General features: G+C 34.3%; 2 protein-coding genes across 3 annotated transcripts; one reads left to right on the forward strand and one right to left on the reverse strand.

Annotated features, from left to right (window-relative positions):
- Window positions 1–834: 834 nt before the first annotated feature.
- LOC106177367 (uncharacterized) lies at window positions 835–5,615 on the forward strand. Of its 2 annotated transcripts, XM_087011787.1 has the most exons (11): window positions 835–957; window positions 1,302–1,419; window positions 1,942–2,032; window positions 2,482–2,557; window positions 2,865–2,962; window positions 3,079–3,172; window positions 3,499–3,676; window positions 4,117–4,256; window positions 4,358–4,423; window positions 4,880–5,081; window positions 5,294–5,615. In XM_087011787.1, the coding sequence occupies exons 1-11, from the start codon at window positions 850–852 to the stop codon at window positions 5,530–5,532; spliced, it is 1,410 nt and encodes a 469-aa protein (XP_086867913.1). In that variant the 5' UTR covers window positions 835–849; the 3' UTR covers window positions 5,533–5,615. The 2 variants fall into 2 exon arrangements, with proteins under 2 accessions (XP_086867913.1, XP_013415563.2); XM_013560109.2 differs by lacking the exon at window positions 4,358–4,423.
- A 4,278-nt stretch (window positions 5,616–9,893) lies between these two features.
- LOC147762201 (uncharacterized) lies at window positions 9,894–13,382 on the reverse strand. Its single transcript, XM_087010695.1, has 9 exons — window positions 13,313–13,382; window positions 13,128–13,211; window positions 12,888–12,945; window positions 12,107–12,211; window positions 11,759–11,851; window positions 10,918–11,184; window positions 10,701–10,736; window positions 10,267–10,441; window positions 9,894–10,059 (listed from the first exon to the last, which is right to left on the reverse strand). Exons 1-9 carry the CDS (start codon window positions 13,370–13,372, stop codon window positions 9,894–9,896), a joined length of 1,044 nt encoding a protein of 347 aa, XP_086866821.1. The 5' UTR covers window positions 13,373–13,382.
- Between the last annotated feature and the right edge of the window lie 4,092 nt (window positions 13,383–17,474).

Here is a 17,474-nt window from a genome sequence, read left to right on the forward strand (position 1 = left end):
AAATTACATTTTTCATTAGACAACTAACTTTTTGGATTGTGTCAGAATGAGTTTTTTTTGTCTACTCTTACTGTTTAAGTGCAGAAAATAGGCTCACCTTTTTGTTGTAAATAAACTCAAGATTGATAAAGCAACAAGTCAAGTTGGAAGCATTTGTTTATTTTTTTTTTTTTTTATTATTGACACAATACATCACGAATACATGACAATACAAAAACAAACAAACACTCGCTCACACACTCACACATAAAATATATGTTATACTATATAACACTTTTTAATTAATTACATCGTCGTACGCTAAATATTCAAATTGAAAATAACTTAATTATATTTGAATTGTACTGACAGATTGACTTATCTGTTTTCACCAGATATCTAAGCGATGAAATCAAACCTCCTAATGTTGCAGCCCGGGAGCCACCGGTCTGCCGCTAGGTGGCTTTTAACCAAACCGGAAGTTCTAGAATTTGAATTGCGTGCATTTTTGTGAAATTTATAGGGTGTCAGAAACGGTAGAATATCTCGAGTACTAAGGGTATGAGAGTCTTATTATGTATACTATGGAATCCCAGGAGGGCCAAGTGAAATTAAAAAAAAAAAATTAAATTGAAAAAAAAAAGTGAAATTAAAAAAAAAAAAAATTAAATTGAAAAAAAAAAATTTTTTTAAACTTTAATTGAAAAAAAAAAAAAATGCAATATCGCGCGATCTCCCGCGAGATCGCGCGTAATCCTGCGTGGCCACGTGAAATCCCGCGATACCAAGCAAAGTTTATTTCAAAAGGAAATCAAGAAAAAGAGAAAAAAAAAATCACGATATCTCACGAGAAATTGCGAGAATAGAAACATGGCGGAGGAAGCCACGATGTGTTTAAAATGCCAACATTGCACGGACTATGAACAACAGGCTCACATTCCCATTTGTAAATCATGCGGATGTGATAAAATATTGCACGTAAGTTGTTTTCTCTTTATTCTTTATGCAGATGATAGTGTGACGTATAGTATTATTAGTGAATCAAGGACGAGTCGGAGTGTCCTCTTGAGTCTTATTTCTTTACTATTACTAGTATTAGAACACCGGTTAAATAAATATGCCGCCTTTCCTGACACAGTGACACTGACTGGTTTTGCAAACGTCTTCATTAGGCATTAAACTTATATTACATACATGTACATAAATTTACAGTATTTTTCATTAGACTTCCTCGAAACAATTATTAAACCACACGTGTACAGTTCCCGTTAAGGATAGGAAGGTTGAAAGTAATGCTTTTCATTTGTAATTTACGTTTGTAGAGTGTCGTCGGTGCTTGTAACAAAAGGCAATGTCAATGTCCAGGATACCGAAAAATTAGAACCATCAGACATTGTGTCAACTGTGGGCACTTGCCCATGGATCACGACTTCAAATTTGGTGAGCAAATTCAGTGTTTGACTTTTTCAACATGGATCTACCAAGTTATTTGTGTTAAAATACAATAAGAATTGAAATAGTTTCATATATGATATTAATTGAAATATTTCTTAATTCTTGGGCTTCAATTTGTCAATTCAAATAATAGTTATTTTATGAGAGCATGAAACAGAAGTTGATTTAATTAAGAAAATATAAAATATAAATCATAAAATTGAATTAGGTGGATTTAGCCTGTATAATTTATCTTAAATGTTGAAGCACACATCTCCAGTGTTATTATCAAAGCTTATCTTTGGGCTACAAATTATGAAATATCACTGTAATTCTGACTGTTATTCATATGTAATTGGCACTGGAAGAGAAATCTCAGAAAAAATTCACATCCATTTTGTAATAAACAAAAGAGCATACTAAATGAAATTGCCTTATAATGTATGTGTGCTTAATTGTATGTCTTATAAGTCATCTATAGTCTGTCATTGCTTCATGTAAAAAATTCATTTTATTTTTGAATTCCAGATTTAAAGGTTTTCCTCAACAATCTAGTGGAACGTAATAAAAGCAATGCTTTGATATTAGAATATTTAAAGGACATTGGTATTACCTGGAGGTAAATATTTTTGTGTAGAATTCTTTGTGGCAACAAATGCTTATTTATAATTGCTTTTTTGTAGAGAAATCTTTGTGTCAATCAATGTCATGTTTAATTCTTATTGTTAGTGAAGCTCATTGCTTATTGCCCACGTCAAGTCTTTTCTTGGTGACAAACTTAACTATTAATTGGACAGCTGCTGACATCACTGGATAGGTTTTTTTTTTTTAATGATGGCTTGGACTCCTGGAATTTTTGTTGAAAATTACAAGTGGTGATTTTAAATGGCATGAATCCCCAGAAAAGTCTTGGCCCGTGTTATCATTTTCATATAGATTCCCATAAAAATCTGCAAAATCCTATTGCATGAGGGGTGAACTTTAAAGTTGTCAGCTCACTGAATATCTTAAAGCGGGTAATAAGTTCAGAAAGGATCTAATTATAATTAATTTTTTTTTCACTGTCAGTGAAAGAACCCTCAAGAGAAGGTTAAATGTTCTTGAAATCAAGCGACATGAACATGTCCCTGTCCAAGAATTAAGGGTAAGCGATAATTTTGATGCTGCCTACTTTGAATCAATCTGTATGTTGAAATAATATCTGTAGTATTTTGATCACTCAAGTCTTAGAATAGAGGAGATGGCATAAATACACCAACCAACCAGTACAGTACTAGTATATAGATATGTCTGATAGAGAGTCTGTTACAATCCAAAACTTAATCCCCCTTGTACAAATAAAATAAAAATATTGACATCTTACAATGATTTATATTTCCAATCATAATTTAATAAGGTTAAATACATAATAAATGGTCATTTTAATGTGTGAGTCATATCTTTTTATGTAGGATATTATTCAACAAGAAGTCGTTGTTTGTGGGGGACTGGCAGGTGTAAGGCGAATATATGATCAGTGTCGCCAGAAATATCACAAGAAAGTAAAAAGGTTAGTTAAGTAAAGGAATAATTTTTGCAATTAAGCAGTTAATTAAAAAATGAAAGTAATAATCTATATTTGTTTCACTTCTATTAAATTATATTATTCTGTTACTCTATCCTAAGAATTGATGTGCAAGAGATATTGCGTGAAGTTGATCCTGAAGGTCGGAAACTAAGGATACGAAGGGCTTTAAATCGACGAGTTTTTAAATCACAGGTAAATATTATTTTTATGTATAGACACAGAGACCTATCTGTCTTGATCATTTAAGCCATGCACTTTCAGCGATAACACAATATGTGGAAAACTATTTAGTCTTAAACCCTTTTCTGGTCACAAAAAATTGCCAAGTCATCATACTGTCAGTTTCAACTAACTTAAGATTATAGAAAGATAATTGTATGATGGAGCCACTTATCAGTAAAAGTTGTTTGATTCGTTCATTTGAGGAATGTATCAGTCAGATTGTTCACATGTATATTCTTTCAAAATGACATTTAATTTTATGTTTTCATATGATGATATCAACTATTTCTTTTCAGGGACCAAATTGGATTTGGTCTGTGGATGGTAATGACAAGTTGCAGTTCTTCCATATTTACATACATGGATGCATTGATACATTTTCACGCAAGATTTTGTGGTTACATGCCAACACTACAAATAAGGATTCTAAAGTAGTGGCTAAATATTTCTTTGACACTGTGAAGACTTTAAAAGGTAAGAATCATTTAATCCTTAGTTAAAGTGGTAACCACTACAGAATAATCTTGCTTTCAACATTTTCAATGCTTTTCCATATTTCTGATATTATTAATTCCAAAATCCTGAGTTTATATAATTGATTTTACCCTACTTAGAACTGTCCACATACTCACACATGGCACCACAAAACCAACCAGCAGGCAAACGGCATTGCTTCTACGTTGATCCACCAAAATTGAATTACTGCAGACACTGTGCAGATACATGTATATAATGTACTGTTTTAAGTAAAAGCCAATTTGAAAAATTCTATCCCTTATCCAACAAAACACTACCTGGTTTAAAAGAGTTTACTAGTATTATCCATTTCTGATTTTGCCATTGTAATATACTAGTTTGGGGTATATTTCAACACTTCTTAAACATCTGTGCTAATAGTTACCGTTTTTTAATAGTCTGCCCTAATAGAACTAGAAGTGACCCAGGGACAGAGAATGTAGACTTAATTGAATGCCAAATGTTCCTAAGAAGAAATGGCAGTGATCAGCATGCTTTCTCCAATAGTCACATCATGGGGCCTTCACCACTGAACCAGGTATGTAAATTTCTTATTATATTTACCCATTTGTCACAAGGATGTCTATTAAAGCCTGTAGTTCGATCACGCACTATTCTGATGTCATGCATTTATTTCAGAAAATAGAGTGTTTCTGGTCAACTTTCCTAAAGAGAGTTTTAATCCGTTGGCAGGAAGAATTAATGGTAAGTTTATTTCTTTTTGGTAGTTTCTGCTTTTCCCAGTCATTTAACTCCCGTATATTCTAGGATTCATTAGGATAATGGAGAGTTTCTTAAACATCCCACTAACAACATGTTTACGACAAAATATGTTTTTGATAATAAACTGGTTATTATAAGTAAGAAAAGGCATTTCCATTACTCATGGATAAAATGGTTTATATTATTAAAGACTATTTAGTTCAGAAACTCCCAAACAGCATTTCTTCCAAAATGTGCACAGATTAAAAAAAATTGGTAGGTCATACTTATTATGATTAAGGAATGTTTCCTTATATGATGATAATAGTACCTTAACAGTGATTTACAAATAAATAAATAAATAATAATAGTAAATATTATGGTTTATTTGTCAAATTAGTTTCTAGTTATGTAATATCATAGAATGACTGATAAATTTACAAGTATTATACTTTTCAGGGTTTGCACAGAGATGGTTGGTATGACAGACACAGTTGCATTGACAAGTGGTGCATGGTATTTGTTTACTTGCCTCTGATACAACATGATATAGATGCATTTCAACTGTGGTGGAACAACCACAAAATAAGACACCAAAGGCAGGTGTGGTTACCCACTGGTGCTGCTCCAAATGACATTTATGCATTTCCACATTTATATGGTAAATTTGGCAATTTCAGTTACATGTTTAGCATATAAAAGATTGAAATATTTAAAACTTAAAACATTTTTGTAATAATCTTTTACTTTCAATATGAACATGTAGTCAATTTAACACATCACCATGTTCTTGTGGCATTGGCTATGTGACTAAATGGAACAACTGGCTTAAGGTAAATCAACCTACATATTTTATGCAATATATATTTGCAGGCGGTCACCAGTGTGGATTCACTGTCAGTGATAGAGATTTGGCAGAAGTTGCACGAGAAAAAACACTGAACTATGAACAATTTGCTCGTGTGCCACAGGACTTCTATAATGAAGCAACTAACTTCACTGCCACTAACCACTTGACAATTGAAATATCCACTGCAGCAGAGTGTTATATTCAACTAAGGAGACACTTCATCCTAGAAAGATCTGCATTACAGTCATCTATATATGTGTAAAATGTAATATTAATGTTTCTGCACCAACCTGCAAATTCCAAATTGCTGTACAGGAAAAAAGAAAATAAAGAATCACAAAAGAGGTTATTTTCCTCTTTTTGATACATTAATACAATGTGCAACAGGCTACACAACCCATTTTTATGAAACCACAAGACTAAAAGGTAAATTGGTTTTCCCTTGATGGTGTTATCTCTTTATGCGCATGGTGATCCTGGTGTCACACCTATGTCAGTACATAAAAATTCAACCACTTTTAAATAAACTTGACAATACATATAATTCAAAGTCTCTATCCCAGCATAGCTGTCAAAACTACAAAAAAAAGGATAAAAAAAAATGCACAAAGTAGGTAACTGTCAATACTGATGCAAAATACAGTATGCTTAACAGAAAGTCGACAGCATTGCAAATATATGTCTGTTAGGAATATGTTACTAGCAGACCCATGTCACTTTAAATTCACAGTTAAAATATACCAGCAAGAGAAATATGAACATTCAAATAAAAATGCATAAATTTTAGAAAAAAAAAAGCAATCAAGCTGGGTTCCCAATTTGATCAGTGCTTAAGGATTATTATTGGACTTTCAAACTAATATGTCACTGTTTTTTCTTTATAATGTTACTATTGGCAGTGCACAATTTTTTTTTTTGCCAAATCTGATACAATTTTACGGAATGATACAACCTTGAACTGTCTAACATAATAGTATAATGTATAAAAGGTCACTGCCATTTGACTTCATGCCTTTGGGGGTTAAATCCCTGAATAAAAATGCCAATATTTAAAAAATATAGAACACACATAGAAGGCAGTCAAACTGGTGCAAGTCTAGGTACAATTCAGACCAAGAACCCTTTCAGTAGGTTTGACAGCCACGAGTAGCATGACTTTAATGGCCATTAAGGTGAGAGTGACCAAAATTTATTTTCCCTCACTTTTGATCTATATTACATAATGCTTAAGAGCATAATCACCACCAATTCTTAATTATGCAATGCAGTTAAAATGGTATTTATAAAAAAATTAATTAGCAAAGGTATTCAGGCCCATGATATTTGAAAATTCCACTATGTACACAAGTGAGAACTATAACTAATGAGTTTACTTCCATTTTCAACAATTAAGTAAATAATAAAAACGGCACAACTTTAATAAAATTGTCCAATCATTTTTGATTACCAGTTTACGCCTTCCTATTCAAGTTCAGTAGTAACAATGGGTGTATCTCTGCTAATTTTGGTGCATTTTACATTTTATTTTCACGTCTGAATATTGGATGTTGAAATATTTGATACAGAACAATGCCCGAGCCCTAACGAAAAAAATAAAAAATAATACAAAAAAACCTGCAGTGTTGCACATGCAAAGCTCTACAAAATGAAAAAAAAAAAAAAAACAAGGTCTCTAGCAATGATGGTTCCAGAATTAGAGAGTTTTTAGTTTGGCATCTAATAGCCACTACTCGACTGAAAATGCCCCAATTGACCCCAAACTCACAAAGATGAAAGATTACCCTAAGGGTAACACCTGCCCATTATATTATAGATTAGATCTGTGTAGTTTCTGAAAATATGCAATAATAACTGTTTTTCACAAGAAAGTTAGCAATTTTAGAAAAATGTGACCTGTTTGACCTTGAAATAATGTTCTAGGAGGAGAAGCGGTAACGGTGACTTGTAGTTCACGACACCCTGCAGAGCCATATGAGATAGGTCGGGACAAAAGCCATGAATACTGCCAGCGTACATGCTGGTGGTACTAAAGAGTTGTTTTTAAAATATTCTAGCCCCAAAAAATTCCTTCTCATTGTAACATTGGCCTAGCATGGAGCCAACACCCCAGGCTGTTGGGCGCAGACTGGCCTTATATTGAAGGCATGCTTTCACAGCTACTTCCAACTTCTTATTGGCCAACCCTTGTATGGCCTCAGGCAATACTTCTTGTAACTGCAACATGATGATTTGCACTTCGTCTGATCCCTGGGGCCACACATATCCTACGAAAACACGCAGGATAGTGCAGCCCAGGGACCATATATCGCATGATGGCTGATCCTTTAAACTGCTGTTTTTGCATAACTCTGGTGCCCTGTAAAGGGGGGTACCAGGGCCTTTCCCCCCTCCTTTTGTTGTTCTTTTAGTCGCCTCACTTCGAATTTTGTCTTTTAACCTGGACACGCCGAAATCGGTAATTTTGACAATCCCCCCTTTTAACTGAAAGTGAAAAAAAAGTTGGTTAACATTCTTAATTCGATGACAGAATGAAGCAAAATAAATTTAAGAAAAATTCTTAAATTAAAATGACTATGGCAACTTTTATCAATAAAACTAGAGGATCAGAGAGGCGATACCGCCTCCTGGTATTGTACCACCAGCTGGAGTAAGCATATTTGTATGGCAAGGAAAAAATAGGATCTTTGAAGCATTGCATAACGTTATCTTACAACAAAAGGGAATTTTCCATTATATTTCTTTAAAATACACTGAAATTCTGGAGAAAAACAACATAATTGGCCAAAAAAAATGAACGTACAATGCATCCATGCATATCATTATGCCTCGTTACACTCATGCTACATATAAGCATATCTCATTCAATTTAAATAGGAACCGCAGGTGTATCTTTGTCACTTTTGAAGATAATAATAAGTGGGTGAAAGATCAAAATTCTAAGTCTAAGTTTAAGATCACAGTTAAATTGCCAGTATGTGAATTCCTATTAACTTCAATAGTAACTATAGTCCTATGTCTGCCAGTTCTGGAGATATAAGATACTTAAATGTTGCAAAGTTCAGTTCATGATGAGAAGTAGGTCAAAGGTCAATTTCAAGGTCACATTTAGATTGCCAGTATATGACTTCCTATTCAAGTTCAAAAGTAACTATGGCCCTATCTCTGCCAGTTTTGGAGATAAAAGGGTTCAAAAACTTGGAAAGTTCAGTTTATGGTGAAAAGTAGGTCAATGGTCAATTTCAAGGTCACATTTAGATTGCCAGTATATGACTTCCTATTCAAGTTCAAAAGTAACTATGGACCTATCTCTACCAGTTTTGGAGATAAAAGGGTTCAAAAACTTGGAAAGTTCAGTTTATGGTATGTACATTTTGATACAGCATAACTCGAAAACTGTATGGAATACAAAAAAACAGAAACCACTCCCAGTGTTGGGCTTTACATGCTCTACAAAATGCAAAAAAGAATGAGTCTGTAGCATTAACGGTTCCCAAATTAGAGACAGTTTTCAGTTTCGGCATCTTATGGCCACTACTCCTGTGAAAATGCACCGATTGACCCCTAATCCATGGTGATGAAAGATGACCCGACAGGTAACACTTTCCAATAATATTATTGGTTAAGTCTGTGTGGTGTCTGAATAACAGCACAAATAAATTTTTTTTTCGTAAAAAACTTCGTTTTTTCGAAAATTTTGGCCCGTTTGACCTCGAAATAAAGGTCAAAGGTCAAATCCAAGGGCATATTTGAAATCTACACATGACTTTTGGAAAGCTGTCTGTAGAAAATTTTCCCATAATTCCTTCCGTAGGGTAGATAATTAGCATTCAATTTTGTCATTTTTGGACAAGGGTGCATTGCAATGAGTGCCACACCTAGACCCAAATACCGACTAAGCCCAAATTTTACGTGGAACAAGTTGAGATTATAGGTGACCTAAATCCAAGAGATGGGTATACAGGCCCTTACCGTCTAGGAGGAGAAGCGGTAACGGTGACTTGGCGGCGGAGCCGCAGGAGCCGGCGGAACATACGGGTCGGGACTAAAACCATGGGTACCGCCAGCGCCTACGCTGGTGGTACAATTAAACAGCTTTAATGGCAACCTTTTTTTTTAAAGCAAAGATAACAGTTAATGGGATAAACTAGATCATCAATGCTAACCAACAAATTTGAAGGCTTGATGTCCCTGTGCACAATTCCATTTTCATGTAGATATTCTAAGCCAGCACATGCCTGCTGGAAGTAATGACACTTGGTGGCAAAATCCTAAAAAATAAAAAACATACTGCCAACCTTTATTAGACCAAATTAGATTTGATGCATGATGAATGGCTACATAAATAGCATCTGTGTTCAATCTGTCCATAAAACATCCATTACTTTAAAAAAATCACATATATGACTAGGATTTCAATGAAAAGGCGTTGGACGAGGGAAATATTTCTCTCAGGTGATTTTCTCAGTGTTGATATATGTACTATATACTTCATGAACCTGGTGGCAATATTATTATTTCCATGTAAAACTAAAGGACTCTCAAACAAATTTGCTAATCCTGATGGGTAAACACCCTATCCTTCATAAAAATCCCATAATGAACAAGTATATATTTAGTCAACCACTAGTCATTATTCATGGTCAATATAAAAAAACTATGATATAGTCTTACTCCTTTTCCAATTAACTGCTCCATACTACCTCCTCTGCACAGTTCCATCAACAGGAAAGCAGTATCTTCTGTCCAAGAAACAGCAACCATATGTACAATGTTTTCATGGCGTAGCTTCCTGCCAAAAAAGAAGATGAATTGATATTTTGACATTTAGGCAGTCAAAAAGAAAGAATAAAAACAAAGCACAGTAATTGTGTCAGTTTCTGGTTTAGAAATAAGTAAATCTAGGACTTAATAGTGCTCTTTAACATTTTAACTAACAAGTTGACATTTTTTAAAAATAACCAAACACACACATTTACACTAATAACAATTTAATTACCCTAATATTTGAATCTCATTTTCAATGGAGTCTTTTTCCCTGTTCTGGATAGGAAGAACTTTGATGGCAACGGGTCCATAATAATTTCCAGAATACACATTTCCAAAGCTTCCAGATCCTAAAAGATTGCTTTTGTGGAGTTCAAAATCCTTAGTTGACACCACAGCCAATCCATCTAAGAGGCCAAATAAACATGTCAATTAAAATGATTTTCCTATATCCAAATAGGCACTTATTTCAAACTTATTTCAAGTTTTTTGTGGGAGGCAATATGAAATAAAAGAAAACGACTTGTTTAGAAGAAACCCTCTGTGTATGTATACACATATAACCCTATCAGAGAGGCAACTTTTTATTAATTAATTAATTAATTAATTAATTAATATTATTTAACTTTTTTTTTTTGAGTGGGAGGGGGGGTGGGGTAAGTATACCTGGATATTTTGTAATAGTTTTTTCCTCTTCCTTCTCTATGAAAATAAAGTAAAGCATACTTAAAACAAGTTTAAATATTTTGAGGATAATAATGTTGGAGATTTATTGTTCTTGCATATAATGATTACTTGTGGATTGAATTATTTCATAATAATGCTTAAATCTTTTCCAAGTAACATCATACAAACTTTGCAAAAAAACACCATTTTCACTAACCTTTGCTTTTAACCATTCTAACTTCAATAGGTTCTGATGTAGCTTCTTTTGGTTGTGCTCCAAATTTCATAGCTTTGGCCCAGTAGATTCCTTGTTCATCTACCTCTACCACAGGGCCACATTTTCCCAACGTGGTTGTCTTTCCATTAATATTCTTATACCATTCTGTGACAACATTTTCATCGTTAAGGGGTGTTGTAACAAAGTATATAAGGGCTCTTTCTGCGCATACGACAACATTTTTACTCTGGCCCAGGATTTTGAAATCTGGAAATGAAACACCTTTGGACATCACATGCATATGTCAACAAATAACGATTGCATGTCACGTACATTGCACACTAAATAGCAGGTATTTCTAATAAATCTTTAATCAAAATGATTGAATGTTCAGAAATAATGGATCAAGTAATGTATTTTGTTATTTCAATAAGTTTCATCTATAAAAATTAGCTGATTTTATCTGCTACTGCTATTGTGGGCTAGCATATTATTAAAGGTAATTTTAGGTGTTTTTTACTAAAAGAGCAACGTGACAGAGAAGCATGCCTATGAACAGGATGGGACTAAAGCGGTTCAGTAGTGTGAACTGAGTTCAGTAGGTTTAAATAATGGTATATCACAGGCACAAGTCAGGGGCGGATCCAGTGATATTTTCTGACAGTCTTCCAAATTATCTTTGTTGATCTATCCTCCATTTTTGACTGTCTTTCGACAGAGAAAAATAGATACCCGTCAATGTAAACCTGAAAATCTGACTGTCTTCTGGAAGACCCAGAAGACGGCCTAAATCCAACCCTGCAAGTTGACAAGTAAGAATATTATTAGCTGATTCACTAACCTTTAGTAGAAGGCTCTACCTGTATCAGATAAGTTGCTAATATAACTTCTTCAGAACCAGTGACATAATTACATGTAACCACATCAGTATCACCTACAGAAATATAATTAAGTCATATTAAAGATAAAAAGAGTTGCATATCTATTTCTGCACAATATTATATTTTCTTTTAAACTTGTTTTTTTAAATTCCCTTGCATAAAATATGAAAATATAGCCTTGTGTAATTGTTTTAATGTAAATTAGCTTATATGTATATATATATATATATATATATATATATATATATATATATATATATAGTCCTCTAATTTGAGAAAACATGCAGTTTCAAAAAATTACATCTTACCATCCTTAAGCTGAATAAGATGGTGCTTAGATAGGTCAATGACCTCAGAGTTTTGGACTGGCTTTTCATACATACATTTACCATCTATGACAGCTGCAGACAAAACTGAAAATATGAGTAAGTGAAGAAACTACATAGACTTTCAGGATATAATAGCTATATGAAGGTTTTTTTAAATATATATTTAGAGGTGAGAAAATGCCCACTAAAACTTCCAAGCTATCGATCTCACAAACAAAAAGGTGAAAGCAAATTTTTATTCTACAAAATTAACTAATAACTAGAGGGTCAGAGAGGCAATACTGCCTCCAGGTACTGTACCACCATATGGAGTAAGCTTGTTTGTATGGAAAACAAAACTATGCAGCAAAACTGGCAAATAACAAGACACCATACAGATAACATGGCAGCAGAGCTGCCAAATAACCAGACATTATGCAGATTTTGATTCCACTTGGCCTTTTTCTAGGCTAGTGAACAAATAAAATACATTCTTTGTAACCTTTTTTCTCAGCAGCTGTTTTTTTCTTATCCAAATCCACACTCACAAATACCAGAAGTAAAATGGCATAAATAACATTTTAATAAATATGTATGTTACAATGAGATTCAAACATAAAAACAATATATAAAACAATATATAATAATATGCTTTGGTAAAGCTGCAAAAATGCTGCGAATTTCAGGGAAATTCATTTTGAGCTTTATAAATGTTATAATAATCAGTATCCTTATTATTAATGAGTGTTGAAGCATACTTTGATTTTCACACAATCCTTACCTAAAAGGTCATCTGGAAACTGGACTCTGCAATTTTCATTTGGTTTTGCAGCCTTATCCTAAAATAAACCCAGAAAATAGGTTTTTATATGTTGCTGATGATCTGTAGTTAAAAGCTAAGAAAAGCAAATTATTAAACATAAAATTATACAATTAAATGACTGGTACAGGTTATACTTTTAATGACCCATCTACCAATGCCTATGTTCTCTTTATAGCCTCTTTATTAAAAAAAACTCACAGCACATCTCTCCTGCCCATGTATCGAAGATTCTGGTAAGTTTAAAAGACTGCTATGATGATCATCATCTCTCTGCTCCAGTCCCTATGTATGATAAAACCAATTTGAAAATGACTTTTAAATAAGCTTTCTATTTCATGAACTTAAATACAACATAAACACTAAAATGTAGAGTCAGAACTTACTTGACAGCTTTCAGTTGTATGTGAAGTATCTGAAGGGACAGCACCAGACATGAATTTCATTTGAAATGCTTTCTGAAAATGAATAAAAGAAGAAATTAATTAAAGAAACAGAAAGGTGAATGTTCATTCCAGAAGAGCATAATTTAATGAGCTAGTATGCTGCTAGAAAGGGAAGTTACTACATGTAGGTGGCCGAAAGGTTCACCAATTAGAATTTTTTTTGCACTGGTACAAAGGTTAATTAACACAGCACAAAAACAAATCTTTCCGATTTTTCAGCCTCCGCGGAATGACGTCGGAACAGTGCAAGCTGGCCTTTACAACGCGCGACTGAATGACGTTTTTCCGCGCAGGAGTACCCCTTTCTCTTTTACACGGCCTTTCAACAGGCGTAATCTCGTTTGTCTTTCTTCGCAACTGAACAACGTTTTTCCGCAGGGGTCCTGCCTTGGTATTATGTGACGGTCGTTATTGGATTGTGACTGACATTTAAGAACATGAGATTTCAATGGAACTGAAAGATTTATATTGTTAATTCCTTTCAAAATTTCATTTTATTATCTTAGGTGCGCTACATGTATATACTGTCGAAAGGCGTGATCATCCCGATCATAAGTACATCTCTCCTGAGGAAGCTTCCCCCGAGGGCTTATCATATTTTGTTATTCATCATTTCATTTCTCTTTGCTGATTTATCCCTAAAAGTTGTATTTGATCTATCAAATCCAGTCCAATTCACAGTCGTCTCAAAAACCATTTTAAATTAATATAGATTGCTTGGAAGTGATATCAAAGTCTATTTAAAGCATGATCATTATTTCCATAAAATTGCAATGAATTATAATGAATAAGACTTGGTCAAAGGCTATGCTGTTTGATTATTAAAAGTTTGGCCGCGGCCTTGAATAATGCAACTCTGGTTGCAGCAACATAACTGACTAGCATTTAACTTGTCGCTTGTACTATAGAAATTGTTAATCACACTTGCGCTTACAATCTGGATTTTATAGGATACGTTTTAAGGTGTCTCCGGAGTAAAAATCATTTCACTGAAATCATGATACACAGTCAGTGTATTTTTAATTTTTAATTTTTTCCATTAATAAGATGTATTAATAAAGATTCCTTAGACGATCGCGATTTAGACTGCGGCAGTTTAAATAGATCTTAAGTTTATTACACTGATGGACGTAGTGCTTATGCATTGAATCAGCGTGTGCAGTGGTGCAACCAATCTTTAATTAATAAGGGAGTTGGAAGAACCAGCGGGTGACCGTTAAACGTTCTAATATTTAATCAACACTGAGCGGAGAACAAACAAAAAAGGATAAAGATGTGTCACTCTATGCGCTGGTGGCCGGGGAAATTTCAACAAAGCCCGACTAACAACAATGTACGTCACGGCCACCTTCAATATTTCATCCAGCTAAAAGACGAAAACAAAAATACTTTAATACCAATGTTGACTGGAGATGCATTAGACATTTTTTTTTTATTTGATGAATAAGTATTGCCCCACAACTGATCGTAGTACATCCCACGATAAGATTTCGCTCGATAGACCATGTCTAGAACCATTAGTCAACCATTAGTTCTTAACTAGCTGTCATAAAAAACCTTGCTTGAAAAACCGAATAACTATAAGACCATTGTTATTTTGCAAGGTTAAGCAGCGATAAAAATGTTGATATATAGCAAACATTATCAGTATGATGTGCCGTAATACGTATTTAACAGGAGTACTTTTCTATTGGTGATGATATCTTGCTCATAGTGGGTGACGAAGAGAAGGGGGTGGTTAAACCACGTAAGTGAAGAATCACTGCACATTAAACGTGCATCGTGTGTCACTTTTACACAGTTTCTGCTAATGAAAATGTATCATATCGCAATATACTGATTTCTTCATAGAAATTCATTTTTCAAATGAAAATAAGTAAATTGCCGCAAGTCAAAAACGGCTATTTTGTTTATAAGTTCTGGGCTTTGACAGAGAAGGACAGGCCTGCTTTAGATGACAGCCGGATTCGGTTGTATTTGTATGGGGATTGATACCAGTAATTAACACAGTTTTCACATGAAGTACCATTGAAACACGATGGTCGAGAGATGACTCATGAGCTGAGGTCAGTATAACAAGCAGCATGGTGGCCAATAAGCTATTTAACCTTTTATGTAACCTCTCTCCAACCGCGGTGATGAAGGCTTAAACCAAGTGTTTTGGTTTCTCACTTCTTTGTTTAAACACAGTCCCCCCTCTTTTTTTCAGGACTCTGCAGCTGATGAAGGTCACTTGTTGACCGAAAAGCGCTTTCTGCAACAAGTCCAACCTCCCTTTTTTTCGTTTCCCCAGCCGCACTGTGTGTATCTCGTATAGTCGGCCCTTCAGGTCAAACACATACAGAGGCGAGACACCTCTCTCACATCATACTGAAGAGAAACAACAGTCGATAATATTGAATACGGCAATAAATAGTTATCTAACATAATTCGAATCAGAATTATAAGACGGACACGTTCTATCACCGTTGTCATCTCTTCACAAACACGTGATAACGCATCTAAGGGACTTTTTTACTTCAATCTTAACTCTAACGTCCCAAAAGCAATCTCAAAGCTTTTAACCAGGGGCGCTGTCAAAACACACGTCCCCAGGGGCCCAGTCCTGGATCGTGTTATTTTGATAAGAGTTAGTTTAACTAAAACGTGAGCCGACCGCCCCTAAACAACGAATATTAAATCGCAACTACAAAGGGGAGGATGTGGTGTGGTGTGAAGATAGCCACAGAGTGCAAAGTTAATGTACAGGAAAAACGAGAGGATGAAGACAGTAAGTGGTTTTATTCCTTTTGTTATTTTCATAATATTCATTTATTTTCATTTTTAATAATTGATTATCAATGTGTGTTGATAAATTACCAAGTCTTTGATTTTATTACATTCTCCATGTCTGTTGTAGTGGTAGGCTACATGCATTCTTGTAATTCTCAATCCTGATACTTTCTCTGAATTTTTTTTAGTCAGACATGCTGTTCCCTTTACCCAGTTATGTTTAATACGTTATTACACATTATATTTTGATATCATTTCGTTATATCTTTACAGAAACCGTTAAGAAGGACACCGCACTGGAAAAAAGGAAAGGGCGATAGCAGCACTGAACAAGGGGAAGACGTTGAAAGGGGCAACGGCAGAAATATCTGACGCGGGGGTCTGCCAGGCTAAAGAAGTGCTCAAATTGATGTGTGGAAAATCAATTTACTCGCAAGGGCGATTTGATGTGTGGAAAATAATTTACACGCAAGGACGATTAGAGTCCACAGTTGTAGATTAGATAATATCACAGTATTCAACATGAAAAATGTTTATATATCTCCTTTACGGTGATTGATTTTTACTTACTGTTTTTATATATATTGTTATTACAATGAGATCAGTACTTCTTATATTTGAACATATATTTGTATATTATTTTGCTGTGATCCCAAGTAAACTGATATGTTTTAATTCAGGCCCAGTCTTGAAAGGGGAGGGGAATGACTACAGTACGCGGGAAGCTAAATCATCAATACACAAATTACAGTGTATTATTATTTCACTGATAGTAGGCATTTTAAAAATATCCTGAAAATCACGTATCACCGGGTATAATGTCTTCGTTTCACGAAGGGCGGAGAATAAACAATTGCATTCACAAGTCGCGTGAATGGGGTGCCTCACGAATCACGCTAAATAAGATGAACGTTTCACACACCTCAATAAATAAATAGCTGTATTTTCTACAGATTTATTCTGAAAGTACATTTTTTCTCTTAGAATTTGAGCAGCATTTATTTGATTTTGATTAAATACTTTAAGTTAGTCGGATATTTCAGGTACATAATGTGTTGCGTTTCTCTTGTTTTTAATTTTCCCATATTTTTAATGTTATTTTATTTCTTTAGCCTACGCATTTTGTAGGGGTTTTGGTGACAATATTTCATCTTTTCTTGGAAGCTAGGCTTCATCGCCATACTCAATGTGAACAAAAATACCTAATGAGTGTAATTTTTAAAACGGGGTCGGGCAATTAGGGCACACATAATTGGCATGTTATTTAACGAGCGGCCACTCTCTGCAAATACATTAAGTCGATGGATAAGTAGTAGTCGTTTTCGTTTTC

The sequence above is a fragment of the Lingula anatina genome, chromosome 4, assembly GCF_051362555.1.
Source record: "Lingula anatina isolate TDL-2025a chromosome 4, LinAna3.0, whole genome shotgun sequence".
Taxonomy (NCBI): domain Eukaryota; kingdom Metazoa; phylum Brachiopoda; class Lingulata; order Lingulida; family Lingulidae; genus Lingula; species Lingula anatina.